We start from the raw sequence: 23,213 nt of genomic DNA, 5'->3' as shown, positions 1-23,213 counted from the left end.
TGATAAACGCTGTGGGAAGGGAAGATTCTGTAGAGCTGGTGGGACCCTTTTGTTGGGCAGTGCCAGGATCCTGTTGTTTTTGAATCAGAATTGTCCCATTCTTCTAATGACAGTTACTGGCACTCTACCTGTCCCAGATTTTCCTTCTGAAGATTGAAAACTTTGGGAAAATTACATCCCCTATGTTAGTTCAGCTTTGTTTAATGTGAGGTGGAGGTAAGGGGTGTATCTGCTGCGGGAGGTGGAAAGGAGGGGGTGAGAAAGCCACAGGTGGTGTATCCTTGTGCTGGAGTTTCTTCCATCGTAGGATCTGTAATGAGCCTCTGTATATTTGTCTTTTCCAGGACTATTCCTTTTCCAGTGTTCGTGTGGAGACGCCCCTCCTGCTGGTGGTGAATGGGAAGCCTCAGGGCTCCAGCAGCCAGGCCGCTGCCACAGTGGCATCGAGGCCACAGTGTGAATGACCTTCCTTGGATGGCATGCTAAAGAGGGAGTAGAGGCGAGGAGAAAAGCTCAAGGGCACTCGGCAACTGCACCAGCCAGATCCAGTGACGCAGCTGGAATTGGGGGGACGTTTTAGATGACAACTTTCCTTTCCTCTGCCCTGTAAGACACTTTGTGTCTTCTTTCTTTCCTGTTATGTTCCAGCTCTCTCTGGGGCCACACATGTCCCTGGTATATCTCCTGCCTCTTCCATTGCTCTTCTATGTTTTAGGCAAAGAGCATGGAGTTGGTAGAAGTGTTGGGACCTTGTCATGGGACAGAGTCCCCAAGGTTCCTGTTCTTGCCTCCTTCCTGAGCCTCATGTGTATATATCATTTCAGTATTTATTGCTAAGGGAGGGGGGTTAATTTTTTTAATGACTTAGTTTTTGAGCAGTTTTTATTTTTAAAATTTAGGTGCTTCCCCTTCTTTGGGGCTGGAACAGAATTAAATTTGTTTGGAAAAAAAATACTGTGTAGTTTGGCCTGCTTCATTCTCTCTAGGCTTGAATTCTTGGTTTTAGGATCACTTCAATCCATTAGAGTAATACCCCCTTCCCCGCTTTTTTCTTTAAGCAAAATAGTTTACTTCTCTCTCAGTTAAAAGAAATCTGGCAATAGGCAGCCCAGGGCAGGAATGGCAGTTCCACAAAGTTGTTGGGAACCAGCTTCCTTCCACTTCCCCATTCTGTCATCCTTAGGAGTGGCCCTTATCATAGTCCAACATGACAGCAGTACTATTCTAATAGTGTTACTAGGGTGAAAGACCAGAGAGAGCTAGATATTCAATTCCTTTAGGTTCTAGTGATACATTTTATAACAGTTTCTTTTAATATCCTCGTGGAAAAATAGGGAAATATGAGGGAGGATTATTAACCAACTGAATGGTTATAACCAGAGAGTGCATTAATGGATACAGATTAATTTGGAAGACTTCTAGTGATGTTTGTGTTTTAAGAAGTCCTTCCCTATCCTGAAGTCATCAAGACATATCCCCTCTGTTGATTTATGAATTTTTATCATTTTGTCCTTTTCTTTCATTATGACCTTTCCTTGTGTTACGATGTAGGTATATAATTTTTTTTCTTAATGAGTAATTAATTGCCCCAGCACCTTTTATTAAAGATCCATCCTTTGCCCACTGATCTTTAAAGCCCAGTCTGTCTTAAACCAACTTTTTATATATAGTATATAGGTCTGTTTCTGAGCTTTCTCTTCTGATCTATTCTGATCTATTTGTCTATTTCTATTCCAATACCATATTGTCTTCTCATTTTATAAAAAGTCAGTATCCAATCAGAATAACAATGGGCCATGTTGTTCTTAACCAGTGGCCCATTTACATTTTAGAATCCGTAAATTTTCGTGAAAAACTCCTCTGGGTTTTGCTTGGGGTTGCATTGAATTTATAGATCAATTTAAGAAGAACAGACATGTTTATAACATTGAATCTTCTTATTCATGATTTTCTTCATTTACTTAAGTCTTCAGTATATTTCAATATAATTGTATACTTTTTCTGGAAAAGTCCTATATATCTTTTATTAGATTTATTCCTAGATACTTCGTAGTTTTCTATGCTATTGTAAATAGTATAATTTTTAAAATTACATTTGCTAACTGTGCTTGGGAATAGATATAAATTGACTTTATATATTTTATAGCTGTCACCTTTTTAGAACTCTCTCATTCTAATAATTTGTTGATTCCTTTTGGTTTGCTGTGTATAAATAACAACTTTTTTGTGTCTTCCTTTCCAGTCCTTTTACCTTTTATTTTCTTTGTTTTCTGCAGTAGTTAGGATCTCTAGTATGCTGAATACAAGCGATGATTGCAGGCATCCTTGTCTTGTTCTTATACGTAAAGGAAATATTTTCAAAATTCCAGTATTAAATAAGATGTTTGTTATATAGTTTTTACATATGCCTGATCTTAGATTTCAAGCCTATTTGGATTTTTATGATGAAAAGGTATTACATTTTATCTAATGCTTTTTCTGCATTTATTGAGATGGCAGATGACCTTTTTTTTCTTTTAATCTGTTAGTGTGGTGGATTAGGGTACTCAGCTTTTTTTTTTTTTTTTTTGCGGTACGCGGGCCTCTCACTGTTGTGGCCTCTCCCGTTGCGGAGCACAGGCTCACGGACGCGCAGGCTCAGCGTCCGTGGCTCACGGGCCTAGCCACTCCACGGCATGTGGGATCTTCCCGGACCGGGGCACGAACCCGTGTCCCCTGCATCGGCAGGCGGACTCTCAACCGCTGCACCACCAGGGAAGCCCGAGTACTCAGCTTTTGATTAATAAATCAAAAGTACAAAACTTGGTACAAAACTTACAAAACTTGGTACAAAACTTACTTGGTCAGGATATGTATTTTTTTTTATATCGCTGGATTTACTTGTGTAATATTTAAGATTTTATACCTGTGGGTCACAAGTGATATTAGTTTATGAGTCTACACTATTTGTTAATCTATTCTAGTCTGGTTTTGGTATTAAAGTTATGCTAGCCTCATACAATGAGTAAAGAGCATATCTCCTGTATGTTTATTTGAAAAGATGATATAAAATCCGTTTGTCTTTTTCTTGGTAGAACTTGCCCATAAAGTCATCAATCAGCACCTGGCATTTTCGTTATGGAAAGATTAACTTCTGATTTAAATTCTTTAAGGTTTATTGGATTGAATTATTCAAGTTTCTCTTGATTAAGTTTTGATATTTTGTATTTTTTAGTAATTTATCCATTTCATTTAAGTTTTCAAATTTACTCTCCTAAATATTTGTAGTATGTTCCTTATTTGTTTATTCTCTAGGGTATCAGTCATTTTGTCCCCTTTTTCTCTAACGTATTATTGGTATTATTCATTTGTACCTTATCACTTCTCCTTCAGCCTTTTGTCTCTTACAAGTCTTCAAAGAAATTGACTTTGTTTACCCTCATATTTTGTAGTTTTTTTCTTTTTCATTAGTTTTTATTTTTATCTTCATAATATCCTTTTTTTCTCCTGTTATAAGAGTGCCTGTTCATGAGCTGGGATATAATTTTTGTATCTGATAGGCAACATGACATTTCATTGTTTTAAATTTTCATTCCTTTATTTGTGATGTTGAACATCTTTTAATAAAATACTAGCTAGCTACTTATAAATTTGATGTGTAACAGAGAGCATCCAAGACTGAGGAAAATGTATTAAAAAAAATTTAGGGAGCTATGTTTAGGAAATGATATAGCACTTTGTACCATCTATATTATATGACACATTTTATTGTATTATGATTACTTGATTCTATGGTTTGAACTCTTAAAGGACAGCCACTAACTCATACTTATCTTTGAGTTCTAGACATTATTATATACATCTCTGAGTGTTGGACATTGCCTGATTTGACAACAAATGGCTGGCCGGCTGGACAGATGGTGGGTTAGGAAAACAAGATATATTAGATTAATATAGAGAGTGTTGACACCTTGTATGCAGAATAATAATGATTTTGAAACTTTATTCTATTGGCTTGAAGAGCCTTTAGAACAGGGCTCCTGCTTTGGTAATTGCTTCTCTTGTAGGTTCACTTGGTCTCTAACCTTCAGAGAGATACTGGAAATTGTGCTATTCTTTATCACAATACTTGTGGGGGGGGGCATGGAGGTCAGAATTAGGAAACGGGGATGGAATATATCAGTCATGGTTCAATCAGGGGAGCAGAACCTTTATGAGTTATGGGATAAGGGATTTATTATATAAATTAGACCTCATGCAAAGTCTTATATGATAATATATTTATTATATAAAAAAGACCTTATGTAGTTCCAGCTTAGCAGGTTGGCACAGTACAGACCAACATGTAGAACTGGTAGGAGGATACTCCAAGAGTAGAGCAGAAGTTGAAGGTTATAACTTGGTTCTACATGGGAGGAAAAGAGGCCTAATTACAGTGATTAGGGGAAGAACTGAAGGGATAAAGACCTAGGGTGTTGAGTATGAGAGGGTAACCGTGAACATAGTGAACCCAGGTAATTGCCAAAGCACAAACTGTTTTTGATCAGTGGATATGATGTGCGTAGCCCTGGTGGAGAAGTCAGAATCTTATTGAATCCTACTTCCTATATGGACACTTCTTCCTCATCCTCTCTTTATATGGTGGTGGCCTTAGGAGTTCTACCCATGGCCTACTGCTTTTCTTCCTCAAAACATTTTCATTGAGCCATTTCATTCATAGCCATGTGTTCACTTACCAAATTACTAATTTTCCTAAATTTATATTTCCAGATCTTTTTCCCTAGCGCTAGTGATAAGTTTACACCTGCTTACTAGGCTATATGTGCCATAGACGTTTTAAATCCAACGTATCTAAAATAGAACTCATTATCTCTAGCAGCTACCTCTGTTGTCTCTGTATTACCAGCTGACATCACCATGTATTCAGTTATCTAGGCCAGAAACTTGGGAAGTCATCTCTGATTCCTTCTTCATGTCTAATATCCCCCAGTCTGTCACATGGCTGTTATGTTGATCATGTCTCCTAAATATCTCTTCATTTATTTTCTGTCCATTCATATTGTCTTAGTTCAGTAGTTCTGTATTTCTTGCCTGACTGTGGCAATGGTGGTCTTTGTTTTCCCTATAGTTGAAATCTTACTTTCTCTAACTTTTTTCACTTTTTAGTAATAATGATCATAATAGTAGTATTGTCCAAATTTATAAGTTTGTAAGTAGTAGAGCCATGATTTGAAATTTTTACTGTTATTGTACTTCAAAGGCTATGGGTGAGTTTCTTTTTTTTTTTTTTTTTTTGCGGTACGCGAGCCTCTCACTGTTGTAGCGTCTCCCGTTGCGGGGCACAGGTTCCGGACGCACAGCCCCAGCGGCCATGGCTCACGGGCCCAGCCGCTCCAAAGCACGTGGGATCCTCCCGGACCGGGGCACGAACCCGCGTCCCCTGCATCGGCAGGCGGACTCTCAATCACTGCGCCACCAGGGAAGCCCATATGGGTGAGTTTCTTACCTCTCTGAGATTCAGTGTCTCCATCTATAAAATGGAGGTAATATTACTACCTACCTTGTAGGATTGTTATGAGGATTAAATGAACTCATACATGTCCTACAGGTGGTACATGACAAGTAGAGATAAGCAGGACTCAATTATGCTGGAATTCCAGCTGTATTAGAGCTGGAATTTGAACCCAGTCCTCCTGACTCTAGAGCTTGTACTCTGCCTGTTATGCTAATGTGCTCTTCTGCTGTTTCAGAAGTGGGAAGTGCTGCCAACAGTTTCACCTTTCTCAAAACAAATTTGATCATATAATTTCCTTGTTTAAAAACCCTCAGCAATTCTTTAATTCCAGTAAGACACTCCTTCACATGGGCCACAGCCATCACGTTTTGGTCTGCTTATCTATATTACCTCATTTCTGCCCTCTTCTTATAATCCTAATGCATGGCAACCCCAGCATATTTTTAATATCTGGACATTTCCATGCTCTTTCATACCTCAGCACTTTTGCACATGTGATTCCTTCTGCTTGAAATGTGTTGTCTTCACTCCTAGAGAGCTCCTGATTGCCCTTTGAGATTCAGCTTAAACATTACCTCTTTTGTAAAACCGTCCTGAGCATATTCGATTTTGATGTGCCTGTCTCTATACTCTCAGAGCACTTACTGTGTTTTAATTATTTGCCAGTTTCCTATAGGCTGTGAACTTTTCGAGGGTACTCATCTTAGTGGTCTTAAATCCTAGCTCAGTACCTGACACAAGTGCTCAATAATTCACATGGAACCATTGAATACATTTTAAAAGAGTATGCATTCTGTTCCCATGGTAGTCTCCTACTTTAGTCCGTGGTAATGACTGCCTCTTGGTGTCAGGATTCTGTTAGCATTTTCCTTCTCTACTTACTGATCTACCTACATCTGTGCTTTGTAGAGTCAGGGTATCAGTGTTGAGTGTGACCTGAGAGGCAGTGTCTTCCAGTACTCCATTAGCTTAATTTATATATTTTATCTTTAGATGTGCATAGCCACATTTCCCATTGTGTCATATAGCCTCTCACCTTTCTTTTTGTGGGAACCTGTCTCTGTGTCAAGCCAAGAAATCTCCCTTGATCTCCAGGAAAAGAAGTTCTTCCCTTTTTGTCAGTGACTTGCCAGGCTGTAGAGTATTAGGGAACCACGTTCCCTATACTGGCAGATTTTGTGGGCTTCATTCTTTCTAATATTGATCCTTCATGCTGAAGTGCTAGCTTATTTTTCTCAAAATATTTGAACAAAAATGCTAATTTTTTTTCCAAGTGAAATGTATCATTTAGGATCACTCTTCCTATAGGCCAAAATCACATTTTCAATTTCCCTGTCACTTGGTTGGTTTTCAGCACACCCTTAGCTCCTGGCAGATTTGCATTGACCAGGCAATCATGGGGAAATTCTCACAGAAAGTTGTGTGTGTATACGTACATGTGGATGGTGGTGATGGAATGGGGAATAAGTGGCAAGATACAGGAGAAAGAAAACTGTTCTGTCCTGTTTACCCAACATGGGAGGCAGCATTATACGGAGAGAGAATTGGATTGTGGTTTTCTGCTCCCTAATTGTAACTTTCTTTTTCATTTAATTTCAGGAAATTATATATACAATAGTGTAAAATTACAGAAAAGCTAACACAAAAAAGAAAGCCTCATTTCCATTCCTGACCCCTAGTTCCTTTGCTGTAGTAACCATTCCATTTTCTTACATTTTGTTCAAGAGATATTCTATGTATATATAAGCTTAGTGGCATATCACTTAAAATATACAAATAATACTGCTTTTATGCTCTTAGATCTCTTGAACTTCAGCATTAACTTTTAAAAATTCCTAGATGAAAATACTAATACCCGACAGAACCCACAGGGATTTTGTTTGTGACAATCACTGAAGTAGTATTTGTGAACATGCTTGAAAATCATCAGGTATTTTACAAGTACAGGATGGAGGGGAGGGATGGAAGTAGTATTGTTCTGAGTGACGTGTGATCTGATTTGACAAGAGCAGTTCTCAGTTGGCAGCAGGTCTGTTGTGTCAGCAGCATCCTGCCTAACTTTGGGGCATGTTTCCCTGCCTACAGGTCCTGTCCCTCTTATGGCATGGTCTTGGGGTTTTGTGCACGGCTAATCAAGAGATTCCACTTGCGCTTTAATTGTCAGGTGTGTATTCACTTGAGATAAGCAGTGGAAGCTTGCCAGAGTGTGGGACACCTCTGCCCCCCTCCTTCACCCCTCCCCTTTGCTTTCTCTTCATGTTCAGGGAGTTGGTGCTGGAACTTGGCTGATGCAACAGTTTGAATCACCATCCCTTCGTGCTGTGGGATCCATTCACTTTTAATTGGTAGTTGCTGGAATCATTTCTCCCTCCCTCATCCTAACTTCCTTTTTTAATTGGCTCTCAGGGGCCTCCAACTCCTGCTTTAATCAACCAAAGCAGAGCTGCTGCAGAGAGTCTTAAACTGGTGCCTGGGGACCCTAGGTTTTTCTGTTATGACTCTCCTTCAACTTTTTTTTCTAATCTGTTAAAACAACTTATCTTTGGATTAGGCCTGGGGGTATAGGGATCCTTAGAGCATTGGTTTCACTGAGGCAGCTTGAACAGTGCCAACTTCTTCTAGATTTTACCAACTATTGTGTGTGGCCTGGAGCTTTTTGTTCCTGCTAGCAGAGAGGGAGATTTCTGGCTGAGGTTCCAAAATGGGCCTGGTGAATGATGGGAGTAAATGAAAAACTTATCATTTGAGGAGTGTGAGCCTTGACATTTTGGTGCACAGACTCCTCTACAGCAAAAGGCCTTGTGGAAAACTTGCTGTGTCTGCTTCTGTTTGTCACTGCCCAAAGGGGAAAAAAACACTAGTTGTACAGTTTTTGACAATAATCATTATTGGGTTATATTTTTTTTAAGTATTTTTATTTTATTTATTTGGAAAAATTTTGTTTATTTATTTATTTATTTGGCTGCTTTGGGTCTTGGTTGCTGGGTGCGGGCTTTCTCGAGTTGTGGCAAGCGGGGGCTACTCTTCGTTGTAGTGCGCAGGCTTCTCATTGGGGTGGTTTCTCTTACTGTGGAGCACGGGCTCTAGGCATGTGGGCTTCAGTAGTTGTGGCACGCAGGCTCAGTAGTTGTGGTTTGCAGGCTCTAGAGCGCAGACTCAGTAGTTGTGGCGCACGGGCTTAGTTGCTCCGTGGCATGTGGGATCTTCCCGGAACAGGGCTCGAACCTGTGTCCTCTGTACTGGCAGGCGGGTTCTTAACCACTGTGCCACCAGGGAAACCCTAAAAGTATTTTTTAATTAGGCTTTATTTTTTAGGGCAGTTTTAGGTTCACAGCAAGACAGTGGAAAGTATGGAGAGTTCCCATATACCTTTTGCCCTCACACACACACACACACACACACACACACACACATATACACACACACACACACACACACACACACTTGCTCCCCCACCATCAACATCCTGCATCAGAAGGGTGCATTTGTTACAGTCAATGAACTCACATTGACACATCATTATCACCCAAAGTCCACAGATTACATTAAGGTTCACTCTTGATGTTGTACATTCTATGGGTTTTGACAAATGTATGATGACTTGTACCCACCATTACAGTATCATACAGAGTAGTTTCACTGCCCTAAAAATCCTGTGTGCTCCACCTATTCATTCTTTCCTTCTCTCCTAGCCCTTGACAACCACTGATCTTTTTACTGTTTCCCTAGTTTTGCCTTTTCCAGAAAGTCATATATTTGGAATCATAAGAGTATGTAGCCTTTTCAGGTTGGCTTCTTGGGTTATATTTTTAAATGACATTTAAAAATTATTTTTAGTATGGTTTTAAAGCTATGATAGAGAATAAATATATCTCTGGCAAACACAAGCACATTTCTGTGACCTCTTTTTTAACAAATGGATAATGCTAAAGGAAATTGTCCTTGTACAAGCTCACCTTTGGAGAAGCAATGCAATAGTAGACTTGGCTTTGAGTGCCTTATTACCAACACTCTTTGACCACGCCACAATTATGGTACAGGTTGGAAAACACTTGTTTGAGGGTTGAATTGTGACTTTTATACTGAATGATAGGGTAGCTGTTATCCTACAGATAAACTTGCTTACAAGGCTATGTCTTGAGACAAGACCAAGAAAGACACAGAAATCTGTCTATACTTTCAACAGTGTTCATTGAGAGCTGCATTCTAGATAAAGCAACCATATGTATATATTTGTTATCACTATGTAATATATAAGTGATTTGTAAATTATTATATATATCTCCCAAGAGATTGTGAACTCTTCTGTGTCTTTCTAGAATGTGTCCCTAACTCTACCATGGTGTCTACTTATAGTACACACTCAATAAATATTGAATGAGTAAACATTCTGATGTTGCTTACAATTCTCTGAACACATTTTGTTGTTGTTGTTTATATTTAGAAGATCAGGTTCTTACATGTTCGTTCATGTATTTTATGTGTTTATATGGATAGAGAAGGTAAACAAAATGACTATAGTCCTGCTTATCTTTGGTCAGGGCAGGATGGCTGTAGAAGATGTTAAGCAGAATTCCATTAGATGAATGTAGAAGTAGATCCAGAATGCTGGGACTTGAGGGTATGGCCCCACTAGATGTGAGAGTATGTGGTTTACCAGTGTGGTCAGGGAAAACTATGCATCCCAGGGGATTATGCATCTTAGTCAGGGTGTAAGCCTACCAGTCTTTTCGCCCTGTCCAGCTTTGCTTCTCTTTGTGCTTCTTCCCTGGCGCAGGCCATTTCCTCTGCCCTGCCGGGTGGTTGAACAGTCAGGAGGGACGGCTATACCTTTTCTTTTATTTACTTGCTTATTGCTGTAACCCAATTCATAATGTGGCAAGCAAAGAGGAGGTCTCTTTTACTTCTTCACTGGTTTCTGCTAGACTCAGTTCCTGATTAAGTTCATAAATGTTGACTGAACACCTACTCTAGTATTGGATATAGCAATATGAGAGTTTTAAGATGAATAGGGTCATACAGCTAATGAATGGTAAATCTGGGCTTAATCTGGGTCTACTGACACTAAGTTAACTGCTTTTGACACTATACCAGGCTGTTTTGTGGGGTTCTTTTGTCAAAGTAAGAAAGTGAAACGAATTATGTGTTCTTATTTAAACCCAGGAAGAGATAATGCAGGAAGGACTAAAATTGTAATAGTTAAGGTTAGTGTGTAGAGTGCCTATTCTTCTTAGGTGTTTAGATTTAATTTTTAAATGTAGTTTTTCATATACTTAATGTTCATACTTGCCTGTTTTAAAGAAAAATGTATAATTGATAAAACTGTGTTAATCCATTAATCCAAGTAAAGCACTTCTGTTAGATGTCTAGTTGCTCAGATACAAGGACATAACCAGTGTGATAGTTTATTTTAACATTAGTTATCCTCCAAGTCTCTAGGAGGAAATAAGCAGCCAAAGTCAAACCTTAAAATGAGGGTATACATTATTATAAGAAATGTGAGAAAAATATTATTAAACCGAGGAAGACATTGAGTTAGTGGTTATAGTAAGTACTGTTATCAAGGATAGAGATGATTGCCTGGGAACAGTGTGTTTAAAGAGGTGAGGAGAGAAAAGAATCAGCATAATATTGACAGCTTGTATTGATGTAGAACCAACCTTCTAGAGTTCATAAAATTTCAAAGCTATAAATATATTCATCTTCTTGAACAATTCTGGGAGGAGGAACTAAATTAGAGTAAGTAAATTTCCACAAGGTATTTTGGAGAATTATTGGCTGAACAGATTTGCTGTCCCTTAAGGCAATGCTTAGAAAATGATAAATAAGAAAATGATGTTTGTCTGACAGTAGAATAAACATGAAGGAATTTGGAGGCATCTGTATAGATTTTAGTGAAAAATTCATTATTTTCTTTATGTTCTAAGGAAAAATATGTAATATTAAAATTATAACAACTTAAAATATAGCAAATATTGAATTTCCATAACATTTCTAAATAATATATTTTCCAAGTTTTAAATGAAAACTTTGAGTTTGTTTCTGTGTATGTAACTTTAAAATATGGAACTTTACAATATTAGTTTTTATTTATTTTTTTTGAAAGGAAGATGGGGAAGGTCATTTGATTTCATATTTATTTTTTCTCATTTAATGAACTAATGTACTCTCACTTGTATTCAGTGTTGTATGGTCTTTTTTAACATTTATTTGAATTTTATTTTATTTATTTTTCTATATAGCAGATTCTTATTAGTCATCCATTTTATACACATCAGTGTATACAGGTCAATCCCAATCTCCCAATTCATCATCCCCCGCCCGCGGCTTTCCCCCCTTGTTGTCCATACATTTGTTCTCTACATCTGTGTCTCAATTTCTGCCCTGCAAACCGGTTCATCTGTACAATTTTCCTAGGTTCCACATATATGCGTTAATATACGATATTTGTTTTTCTCTTTCGGACTTACTTCACTCTGTATGACAGTCTCTAGATCCATCCACGTCTCAACAAGTGACCCAATTTCGTTCCTTTTTATGGCTGAGTAATATTCCATTGTATATATGTACCACATCTTCTTTGTCCATTCATCTGTCAAAGGGCATTTAGGTTCCTTCCATGACCTGGCTATTGTAAATAGTGCAGCAATGAACATTGGGGTACATGTGTCTTTTTGAATTATGGTTTTCTCTGGGTATACGCCCAATAGTGGGATTTTTGGATCGTATGGTAATTCTATGTTTAGTTTTTTAAGGAATCTCCATACTGTTCTCCATAGTGGCTGTATCAATTTACATTCCCACCAACAGTGCAAGAGGGGTCCCTTTTCTCCACACCCTCTCCAGTATTTGTTGTTTGTAGATTTTCTGATGATGCCCATTCTAACTGGTGTGAGGTGATACCTCATTGTAGTTTTGATTTGCATTTCTCTAATAATTAGTGATGTTGAGCAGCTTTTCATGTGCTTCTCGGCCATCTGTATGTCCTCTTTGGAGAAATGTCTATTTAGGTCTTCTGCCCATTTTTTGATTGGGTTGTTTGTTTTTTTAATATTGAGCTGTTTATATATTTTGGAGATTAATCCTTAGTCCATTGATTCTTTTGCAAATATTTTCTCCCATTCTGAGTGTTGTCTTTTCGTCTTGTTTGTAGGTTCCTTTGCTTTGCAAAAGCTTTTAAGTTTCATTAGGTCCCATTTGTTTATTTTTGTTTTTATTTCCATTACTCTAGGAGGTGGATCAAAAAAGATCTTGCTCTGATTTATGTAAAAGAGTGTTCTTCCTATGTTTTCCTCTAAGAGTTTTAGAGTGTCTGGTCTTACATTTAGGTCTCTAATCCATTTTGAGTTTATTTTTGTGTATGGTGTTAGGAGCTGTTCTACTTTCTTTTTCTTTTTTTTTTTTTTGCGGTACACGGGCCTCTCACTGCTGTGGCCTCTCCCACCGCGGAGCACAGGCTCCGGACGCGCAGGCCCAGTGGCCATGGCTCACGGGCCCAGCTGCTCCACGGCATGTGGGATCTTCCCGGACCGGGCCACGAACCCGTGTCCCCTGCATCGGCAGGCGGACTCTCAACCACTGCGCCACCAGGGAAGCCCCTCTACTTTCATTCTTTTACATGTAGCTATCCAGTTTGCCCAGCACCACTTATTGAAGAGACTGCCTTTTCTCCATTATATATCCTTGCCTCCCGTGTCATAGATTAGTGGACCGTAGTTGCATGGGTTTATCTCTGGGCTTTCTATCCTGTTCCATTGATCTATGTTTCTGTTTTTGTGCCAGTACCATATTGTCTTGATTACTGTAGCTTTGTAGTATAATCTGAAGTCAGGGAGTCTGATTCCTTCAGCTCCGTTTTTTTCCCCACAAGACTACTTTTGCTCTTTGGGGTCTTTTATGTCTCCATACAAATTTTAAGATTTTTTGTTCTACTTCTGTAAAAAATGCCATTGGTAATTTGATAGGGACTGCATTGGATCTGTAGATTGCTTTGGGTAGTAGAGTCATTTTCACAATGTTGATTCTTCCAATCCAAGAACATGGTATATCTCTCCATCTATTTGTATCATCTTTAATTTCTTTCATCAGTGTCTTATAATTTTCTGCATACAGGTCTTTTGTCTCCTTAGGTAGGTTTATTCCTAGATATTTTATTCTTTTTGTTGCAGTGGTAAATGGGAGTGTTTTCTTGATTTCACTTTCAGATTTTTTCATCATTAGTATATAGAAATGCCAGAGATTGCTGTGCATTAATTTTGTATACTGCTACTTTACCAAATTCATTGATTAGCTCTAGTAGTTTTCTGATAGCATCTTTAGGATTCTCTATGTATAGTATAATGTCATTTGCAAACAGTGACAGCTTTACTTCTTCATTTCCGATTTGGATTCATTTTATTTCCTTTTCTTCTCTGATTGCTGTGGCTAAAACTTCCAGAACTATGTTGAATAAGAGTGATGAGAGTGAGCAACCTTGTCTTGTTCCTGATCTTAGTGGAAATGCTTTCAGTTTTTCACCATTGAGGACGATGTTGGCTGTGGGTTTGTCATATATGGCCTTTATTATGTTGAGGAAAGTTCCCTCTATGCCTACTTTCTGGAGGGTTTTTTATCATAAATGCGTGTTGAATTTTGCCAAAAGCTTTCTCTGCATCTATTGAGATGACCATATGGGTTTTCTCCTTCAATTTGTTAATATGGTGTATCATGTTGATTGATTTGCGTATATTGAAGAATCCTTGCATTCCTGGAATAAACCCCACTTGATCATGGTGTATGATCCTTTTAATGTGCAGTTGGATTCTGTCTTCTAGTATTTTGTTGAGTATTTTTGCATCTATGTTCATCAGTGATATTGGCCTGTAGTTTTCTTTCTTTGTGACATCCTTGTCTGGTTTCGGTATTAGGGTGATGGTGGTCTCGTAGAATGAGTTTGGGAGTGTTCTTCCCTCTGCTATATTTTGGAAGAGTTTGAGAAGGATAGGTGTTAGCTCTTCTCTAAATGTTTGATAGAATTCACCTGCGAAGCCATCTGGTCCTGGGCTTTTGTTTGTTAGAAGATTTTTAATCACAGTTTCAATTTCAGTGCTTGTGATTGGTCTGTTCATATGTTCTATTTCTTCCTGATTCAGTCTTGGCAGGTTGTGCATTTCTAAGAATTTGTCCATTTCTTCCAGGTTGTCCATTTTATTGGAATAGAGTTGCTTGTAGTAATCTCTCATGATCTTTTGTATTTCTGCAGTGTCAGTTGGTACTTCTCCTTTTTCATTTCTAATTCTATTGATTTGAGTCTTCTCCCTCGTTTTCTTGATGCGTCTGGCTAATGGTTTATCAATTTTGTTTATCTTCTCAAAGAACCAGCTTTTAGTTTTATTGATCTTTGCTATCGTTTCCTTCATTTTTATTTCATTTATTTCTGATCTGATCTTTATGATTTCTTTCCTTCTGCTAACTTTGGGGTTTTTTGTTCTTTTTCTCTAATTGCTTTAGGCGCAAGTTTAGGTTGTTTATTCGAGATGTTTCCTGTTTCTTAAGGTAGCATTGTATTGCTATAAACTTCCCTCTTAGAACTGCTTTTGCTGCATCCCATAGGTTTTGGGTTGTCGTGTCTCCATTGTCGTTTGTTTCTAGGTATTTTTTGATTTCCTCTTTGATTTCTTCAGTGATCACTTTGTTATTAAGTAGTGTATTGTTTAGCCCTCATGTGTTTGTATTTTTTACAGATCTTTTCCTGTAATTGATATCTAGTCTCATAGCATTGTGGTTGGAAAAGATACTTGATACAATTTCAATTTTCTTAAATTTACCAAGGCTTGATTTGTGAACCAAGATATGATCTATCCTGGAGAATGTTCCATGAGCACTTGAGAAAAATGTGTTTTCTGTTGTTTTTGGATGGAATATTCTATAAATATCAATTAAGTCCATCTTGTTTAATGTATCATTTAAAGCTTGTGTTTCCTTATTTATTTTCATTTTGGATGATCTGTCCATTGGTGAAAGTGAGGTGTTAAAGTCCCCTACTATGAATGTGTTACTGTCGATTTCCCCTTTTATGGCTGTTAGTATTTGCCTTATGTATTGAGGTGCTCCTATGTTGGGTGCATAAATATTTACAATTGTTATATCTTCTTCTTGGATCGATCGCTTGATCATTATGTAGTGTCCTTCTTTGTCTCTTCTAACAGTCTTTATTTTAAACTCTATTTTGTCTGATATGAGATTTGCTACTCCAGCTTTCTTTTGGTTTCCATTTGCATGGAATATCTTTTTCCATCCCGTCACTTTCAGTCTGTATGTGTCTCTAGGTCTGAAGTGGGTCTCTTGTAGACAGCATATATATGGGTCTTGTTTTTGTATCCATTCAGCCAGTCTGTGTCTTTTGGTGGGAGCATTTAATCCATTTACATTTAAGGTAATTATCGATATGTATGTTCCTATTCCCATTTTCTTAATTGTTTTGGGTTTGTTATTGTAGGTCTTTTCCTTCTCTTGTGTTTTTTGCCTAGAGACGATCCTTTAGCATTTGTTGTAAAGCTGGTTTGGTGATGCTGAACTCTCTCAGCTTTTGCTTGTCTGTAAAGGTTTTAATTTCTCCATCAAATCTGAATGAGATCCTTGCTGGGTAGAGTAATCTTGGTTGTAGGTTTTTCTCCTTCATCACTTAAAATATGTCCTACCAGTCCCTTCTGGCTTGCAGAGTTTCTGCTGAAAGATCAGCTGTTAACCTTATGGGGATTCCCTTATGTGTTATTTGTTGTTTTTCCCTTACTGCTTTTAATATGTTTTCTTTGTATTTAATTTTTGACAGTTTGATTAATATGTGTCTTGGCGTGTTTCTCCTTGGATTTATCCTGTATGGGACTCTCTGTGCTTCCTGGACTTGATTAACTATTTCCTTTCCCATATTAGGGAAGTTTTCAACTATAATCTCTTCAAATATTTTCTCAGTCCCTTTCTTTTTCTCTTCTTCTGGAACCCCTATAATTCGAATGTTGGTGCATTTAATGTTGTCCCAGAGGTCTCTGAGACTGTCCTCAATTCTTTTCATTCTTTTTTCTTTATTCTGCTCTGCAGTAGTTATTTCCGCTATTTTATCTTCCAGGTCACTTATCCGTTCTTCTGCCTCAGTTATTCTGCTGTTGATCCCATCTAGAGTATTTTTAATTTCATTTATTGTGTTGTTCATCATTGTTTGTTTCATCATTAGTTCTTCTAGGTCCTTGTTAAATGTTTCTTGCATTTTGTCTATTCTATTTCCAAGATTTTGGATCATCTTTACTATCATTATTCTGAATTCTTTTTCAGGTAAACTGCCTATTTCCTCTTCATTTGTTAGGTCTGGTGGGTTTTTATCTTGCTCCTTCATCTGCTGTGTTTTTCTTTCTTCTCATTTTGCTTATCTTACTGTGTTTGGGGTCTCCTTTTTGCAGGCTGCAGGTTCGTAGTTCCCGTTGTCTTAGGTGTCTGTCCCCAGTGGCTAAAGTTGGTTCAGTGGGTTGTGTAGGCTTCCTGGTGGAGGGGACTAGTGCCTGTGTTCTGGTGGATGAGGCTGGATCTTGTCTTTCTGGTGGGCAGGTCCACATCTGGTGGTGTGTTTTGGGGTGTCTGTGGACTTATTATGGTTTTAGGCAGCCACTCTGCTAATGTGTGGGGTTGTGTTCCTGTCTTGCTAGTTGTTTGGCATGGGGTGTCCAGCACTGTAGCTTTCTGGTCGTTGAGTGAAGCTGGGTGCTGGTGTTGAGATGAGATCTCTGGGAGATTTTCGCCATTTGATATTATGTGGTGCTGGGAGGTCTCTTGTGGACCAGTGTCCTGAAGTTGGCTCTCCCACCTCAGAGGCACAGCACTGACTCCTGGCTGTAGCACCAAGAGCCTTTCATCCACACGGCTCAGAATAAAAGGGAGAAAAAGTAGAAAGAAAGAAAGAAAGAAAGAAAGACGGACGGATAGAACCCTAGGACAAATGGTGAAAGCAAAGCTATACAGACAAAATCTCACACAGAAGCATATACATACACACTCACAAAAAGAGGAAAAGGGGAAAATATAATAAATCTTGCTCTCAAAGTCCACCTCCTCAATTTGGGATGATTCCTTGTCTATTCATGTATTCCACAGATGCAGGGTACATCAAGTTGATTGTGGAGATTTAATCCGCTGCTCCTGAGGCTGCTGGGAGAGATTTCCCTTTCTCTTCTTTGTTCTCACAGCTCCCAGGGGCTCAGCTTTGGATTTGGCCCCACCTCTGCGTGTAGGTCACCGGTCTTCGCTCAAACAGGACGGGGTTAAAGGAGCCGCTGATTCGGGGGCTCTGACTCACTCAGGCCGGGGGGAGGGAGGGGTACGGAGTGCAGGGCGGGCCTGCGGCGGCAGAGGCTGGCCTGACGTTGCAGCAGCCTGAGGCGTGCCGTGCGTTCTCCCGGAGGAGTTGACCCTGGATCCCGGGACCCTGGCAGTGGCGGGCTACACAGGCTCCCCGGAAGGGAGGTGTGGATAGTGACCTGTGCTCGCACACAGCCTTCTTGGTGGCGGCAGCAGCAGCCTTGGCGTCTCTGGGGTCTGCGCTGTTAGCCGCGGCTCGCGCCCGTCTCTGGAGCTCCTTTAAGCAGCGCTCTTTATCCCCTCTCCTCGCACACCAGGAAACAAAGAGGGAAGAAAAAGTCTCTTGCTTCCTCTGCAGCTGCAGAGTTTTCCCGGACTCCCTGCCGGCTAGCTGTGGGGCATTAACCCCCTGCAGGCTGTGTTCACTCTGCCAACCCCAGTCCTCTCCCTGCGCTTGACCGAAGCCCGAGCCTCAGCTCCCAGCCCCCGCCTGCCCCGGTGGGTGAGCAGACAAGCCTTTTGGGCTGGTAAGTGCTGGTCAGCACCGATCCTCTGTGCCGGAATCTCACTGCTTTTCCCTCGGCACCCCTGTTGCTGTGCTCTCTTCCGCGGCTCCGAAGCTTTCCCCCTTCACCACCCGCAGTCTCCCCCCGCGAAGGGGCTTTCTAGCGTGTGGAAACCTTTCCTCCTTCACAGCTCCCTCCCACTGGTGCAGGTGCCGTCCCTCTTCTTTTGTCTCTGTTTATTCTTTTTTCTTTTGCCCTACCCAAGTACGTGGGGACTTTCTTGCCTTTTGGGAGGTCTGAGGTCTTATGCCAGTGTTCAGTAGGTGTTCTGTAGGAGTTGTTCCACGTGTAGATGTATTTCTGGTGTGGGAGGAAGGTGATCTCCGCGTCTTAATCTTCCGCCATCCTCCCAATCCTACATTGGTTCTTATACTAATTCAAGCCTCTAGAAACTTGTTTTCCTCACTGCTCATAATTTTTGCGAATCAAGAGAAATTCCAAATTTTGTTTAATTATTATGTGATTGCTTCTTTACAATAAGTATTAAATAATTGATTTTAGAATGATTATCACCACAATTTTGATCAGAGTAAGAATGATGATGTTTGATCCTACGTATTATTAAGGTGAAGACATAGATAAAGGCATAAATTAGTGAATAGTAACTTAGATAGATAAGTACAATTTTGTATATGAACTGTTTTATGTGAAGATTTTTGTATATTGATAAGGGCCTGGGAAAATGTGATCACTGGACTCTGTTGCCAAATGGAAGAAGTTCTTGGTAGGTGCTATCTTTTGAACACGATCAGACTCTTTATAGACATGTTTCCAAACTTAAACAATGACCAATGAAAGCTTGCTTTTCAAATGAGCTTTTAAAACAGTTAAAGCAAAATTGATGAGAGAGCTGAAATAACCCTCTTCTCTCCCTGTGTCTTCCCTATTACTGTTTTTGCATGGTGATTTTTGGTTGCATGTATCCAGATTGAAAACGAGGAGGAGAAAGCAGCTGTGGAAACCTAATTCATGGGAACTTCTTGAATGTACTCTCAGATGCCAATAAAATCCACTGAGCAATTTGACAGTCTTTCTTATATGCTCCTGTTATGATGATTAATTTTGTAAAGATCAGTGTACCTTTTTGTTGTGAATTATATTTAATGCTATTAGTTATACTGTGAGGTAAATATGCACAACTTATGCTGGAGTTAGAAGGACCAACATCCGAATAAGTTTGGAACTGTGACATGGATCATGGGTTGATGTAGTCTGTCTGTATGATTGCTGGTATAACTTAATTGACATTTTATCTTTTTCTTTCTGATTTTTTTTTGTTCAATACATACATATATACATACACACATACATGCATCCCAACATCTAGCATTTACTAAAATATCATGTTTGTATTTTTATATTTTACTCTGGTAATTTACACTGCCAATGTAGGGAGAAGATGTATACAAATTTACATTTACTATCTCTTTAAAAGTTACTTTGTTATTAAAGAAAATGTTTAGGTCTAGAGGTTCCAGGTTTTTCCCCTTCCCTCATAGCCTTTTTGTGGCTACTAATCGCTAGCCTATCCTTGATTTGCCTAACTTTGTTTTTTGCGTTATAATTCTGCTAAGATTCTGAAGCCATCAATAAAAGTTTAACTTTCGCCTTTTACTCATCTACCACCACCAAGAGGAAGTTGAAAGGAGAAAGTGTATCTTAGACTGAAAATACTAGTGCTGGAAAGCACACTTAAATTAGGAATTTGTTTTTACATTATTATGTAACTATCTCTACTAACTTTTTCATCTTGTCAGCATATAATTATATTGATTGGCCTTCAACGAAGAAAACAGAAACCACTGAGTTTATTAAGCAGACTTAGCACAGTGCATTAGATGCTTACAAAATCATTGGAAGAGCTAGAGAAGTAGGACTTGGGGGCTACTACTGGAGTTGCTGGGTTCCAGAATAGACCCCAGCAGCAAGATTTTAAGGTGGAAAAGCCTCGATGCTACTGCCACTGCCTCATACCCTCAACAACCGCGAAGCTAGTGCATAGTCACTGGAATATGGGCCAGGCTGCCAAAATTACTTCTCCCTTGCATCTCATCATCTCTCATTTCACATAGGCTTTCATAAATGGAGAAAAATAAGTCTGCACTGAAGCAACTAAAATAATTATTGTGCAAAGAGTTTACATGGCTTTTCCTTACTCTAAAGGAAAAGAAAGGAAATATGTGAATATATTATGAGCTAGCTCTCAAGTAAGGCAGATTGAGACTGGCCTTTCTTTGTGCCTGTTTTACCTAAATCTCATTAGTAAGGCACACATACCCAAAAAGAAAGGGGAAAGAAACATTTACACAGAAACATTTACTCAGGATTTTCCCTGAACCAGATCACCACTCCTTTATCTGTGGTCTAGGGGGTAGCTATTTCTGGCTAATTAGATAAGGCAATCTGCTCACATCACAGGTTTTGCCACTTGGACTGACAGTTCATTTCCTAGTTCACCTGCAATAAAAATGTTTCACAATGAATTAAACTTTCAAACATTGATTCAGATTAATGTTCTAACCTGATTGCACTCTAAAAATGCCTGCTTTAAGAGGAAAAATGTTACCTTCTTCCTTTGAATGTATTAGTCAGCACTTCCAGTTCACACAGCCATGCCTCCATCTTTTCTATAAATCACCTGCCAACAACAACAAAACAACAATGGTAATGTAAGCATTAATAAAAATGCCTACTTTTCACCTTTTTCTTAATTTCCAGTGACTATGCAGATTCTCTTAGCCTAAGCTGCTGTTTAAACACATTTTCTCAATAACTTACAAATCAACAAGTCCTCCAACAACTGTTGTAGAAAAAGATTTGCAAAGATTCATCTAAGGAACACCAACACCCCAAAATTAAATAGTGTGTGCTCTTTCCGGGAATTCATGTAACATTTACAAAAACATGATTAACATACAGGCCTTAGAGTCTCAATAAATACCAAAAACTCTATTATTATACAATGCATTATCTAATTACAATGCAATAAAAATATGAAATGATAAATAGTCCTCCATTACCCAACCCTCTTCCCCTTCCAAAAAAAAAAACCCTGTGTCTTTGGAAATAAGAAAAAGAGCTTTTCAAATAAGTCATGAGTTAAAAAAAACATAAGGACAATGACAAAAACATTTAGAACTGAGTAATACAAATAAAGTACATACCAAACTTCCAAAGAACATTTTTTAGTCATAAATACCATGTTAAAATAAAGAAAAAATTGTAAGCTTAGTGTTCTACAAAAGAAATTAGGGAAAAACAACTGAAGAAGAATAAAAGAATAAAAGGATAAAAACAGGGCAGAAACTAAAGAAATTTTCTCTGACTTTGTGAATCTAGCTTAAAACGAATGAGGATACTAGAAGGAGGGTTTTTGGACAATTTTGTTCTTGAACATAGCATATGTAACAGTTTGGATTTGGTAAGGGTAGCTGAACTACTAAGAGAACTACTAAGACATGGAATTAGGGATTAATTATAAAGATTAGACTTTACACAATAATGAGAATTAGTGAAGAATACTACGGAAGGTAGGTTGTTGCTTTCAAAGCTGGTGCTGAATCTGAAGTTGCTGCATGTCAGCAAGACTGATGGCTGAGAAGATGTGGAATCTAAAGTACGTTGACAGCATACCACTGACAGCATAAAATAGGATCTTCTATTTTTCTACTCTGATCATCTCTTCACTTTGTTTGGAGTGTTCAATTAACTTGCATTTACTGCAACGATTGATATGGTACCTTGACAAGTTTGTGACTTGATTTCTGTATGTCCCATGTCTGTCTTATCATGCTACTCCCTTAATGATGCAGTGCTTTCTTCCCAATAGCTTTTTACTTTTCTTAGGAGAAATTCAAAAACTATGTAATATTTCTTGTCTAGATAAACCCCATATACTCCAGGTTTAAGCCATATTACATTTCATTTAGTTCAATTCACACCTTCGCCAAATTTTACCTCTTTAAGACACTGGTGCGCTTTTTTTTTCTGATTAAAAATGTCTCTATCTATCAGCTAACCTGGCTAACTCTGGCTCGTCCTTTATGTATCAGCTGAAACCTTGCGTACATTTTTTATATAAGATTAAAACCTTCCATAATGTATTCATACCACTCTCTACTTCCTCTGTGGTAAAAGAGGTACAATTTTACTTTAGTTACTTGTTAAGGTATCTGCTTTCTGCCTTAGAATATATGTATATCCTGTGAAGTCAGGAACTATAGTATCATGTATTTCTAACTTCTAGTTCAGGAACTGGAAAATAATTAGTATTCAATGACCATCTGACAAAGGAATGTAGTAATATATTGTCATGAAATGATTTCAAATCAACTGGGACTTCGACTCAAGAAGCTTGTAATAGGACAACAAAATAAGCTGTACAATACAAAGAAGGTATAAATACAGTTAAAAGCAGAAGTCATTTTTGAACTTTTTAGTAATTGAACACTGAAGAAATGTACAAAAGATAAGAAAATGTCCACATGCTCCCCTCCACGCATTTACTACCCAGCTTCAACTCTTATCAATATATGTCTAACTGTGTTTTTTCCCCCTATGCTTCTAAGTAAAATGGCTAAGCACAAGGGTCAATGGTGTGTATAATTTCACAGACACCGCTAACTGCACTTCTATAATGGTTGTTGCATTTTGCGTTCTCACTTGCAGTATATGAGAGTGCCTCTAGTCTGGTCAAGAGAGTATGTTGTGAAATTTTGAACTCTTACCAATAAAATATATGAGAGATGATATTTCAGTGTAGTTCTACTTTTAAAACAGAAGTTCTTCAAAAACAAGTAATTTAGTGCAGTTATCAGTGAAACCAAAAT

At 38.5% G+C, this 23,213-nt stretch overlaps 1 protein-coding gene across 3 annotated transcripts in view; it reads left to right on the top strand.

Annotated features, from left to right (window-relative positions):
• TTC5 (tetratricopeptide repeat domain 5) overlaps nt 1–23,213 on the top strand; it is a 39,871-nt gene extending 16,658 nt beyond the window's left edge. The window contains exons 9-10 of one of the 3 annotated variants that reach the window (XR_016392140.1): nt 345–5,472; nt 19,312–23,213. Coding sequence is in view for 1 of the 3 variants with exons in the window: in XM_022587563.3 (XP_022443271.2) it covers nt 345–464 (120 nt within the window). In the remaining 2 variants the exon portion in view is untranslated. Of the gene's footprint in view, nt 1–344; nt 15,213–19,311 lie in introns of those variants that run through there. The other 2 variants (XR_016392139.1, XM_022587563.3) reach the window with 2 other exon arrangements.

Source organism: Delphinapterus leucas, chromosome 2 (genome assembly GCF_059928025.1).
Source record: "Delphinapterus leucas isolate spDelLeu-1000000601 "Yukka" chromosome 2, BTC_Dleu_Yukka2, whole genome shotgun sequence".
Classification (NCBI taxonomy): Eukaryota; Metazoa; Chordata; class Mammalia; order Artiodactyla; family Monodontidae; genus Delphinapterus; species Delphinapterus leucas.
This window is presented reverse-complemented; position numbering and strand designations above follow the sequence as displayed.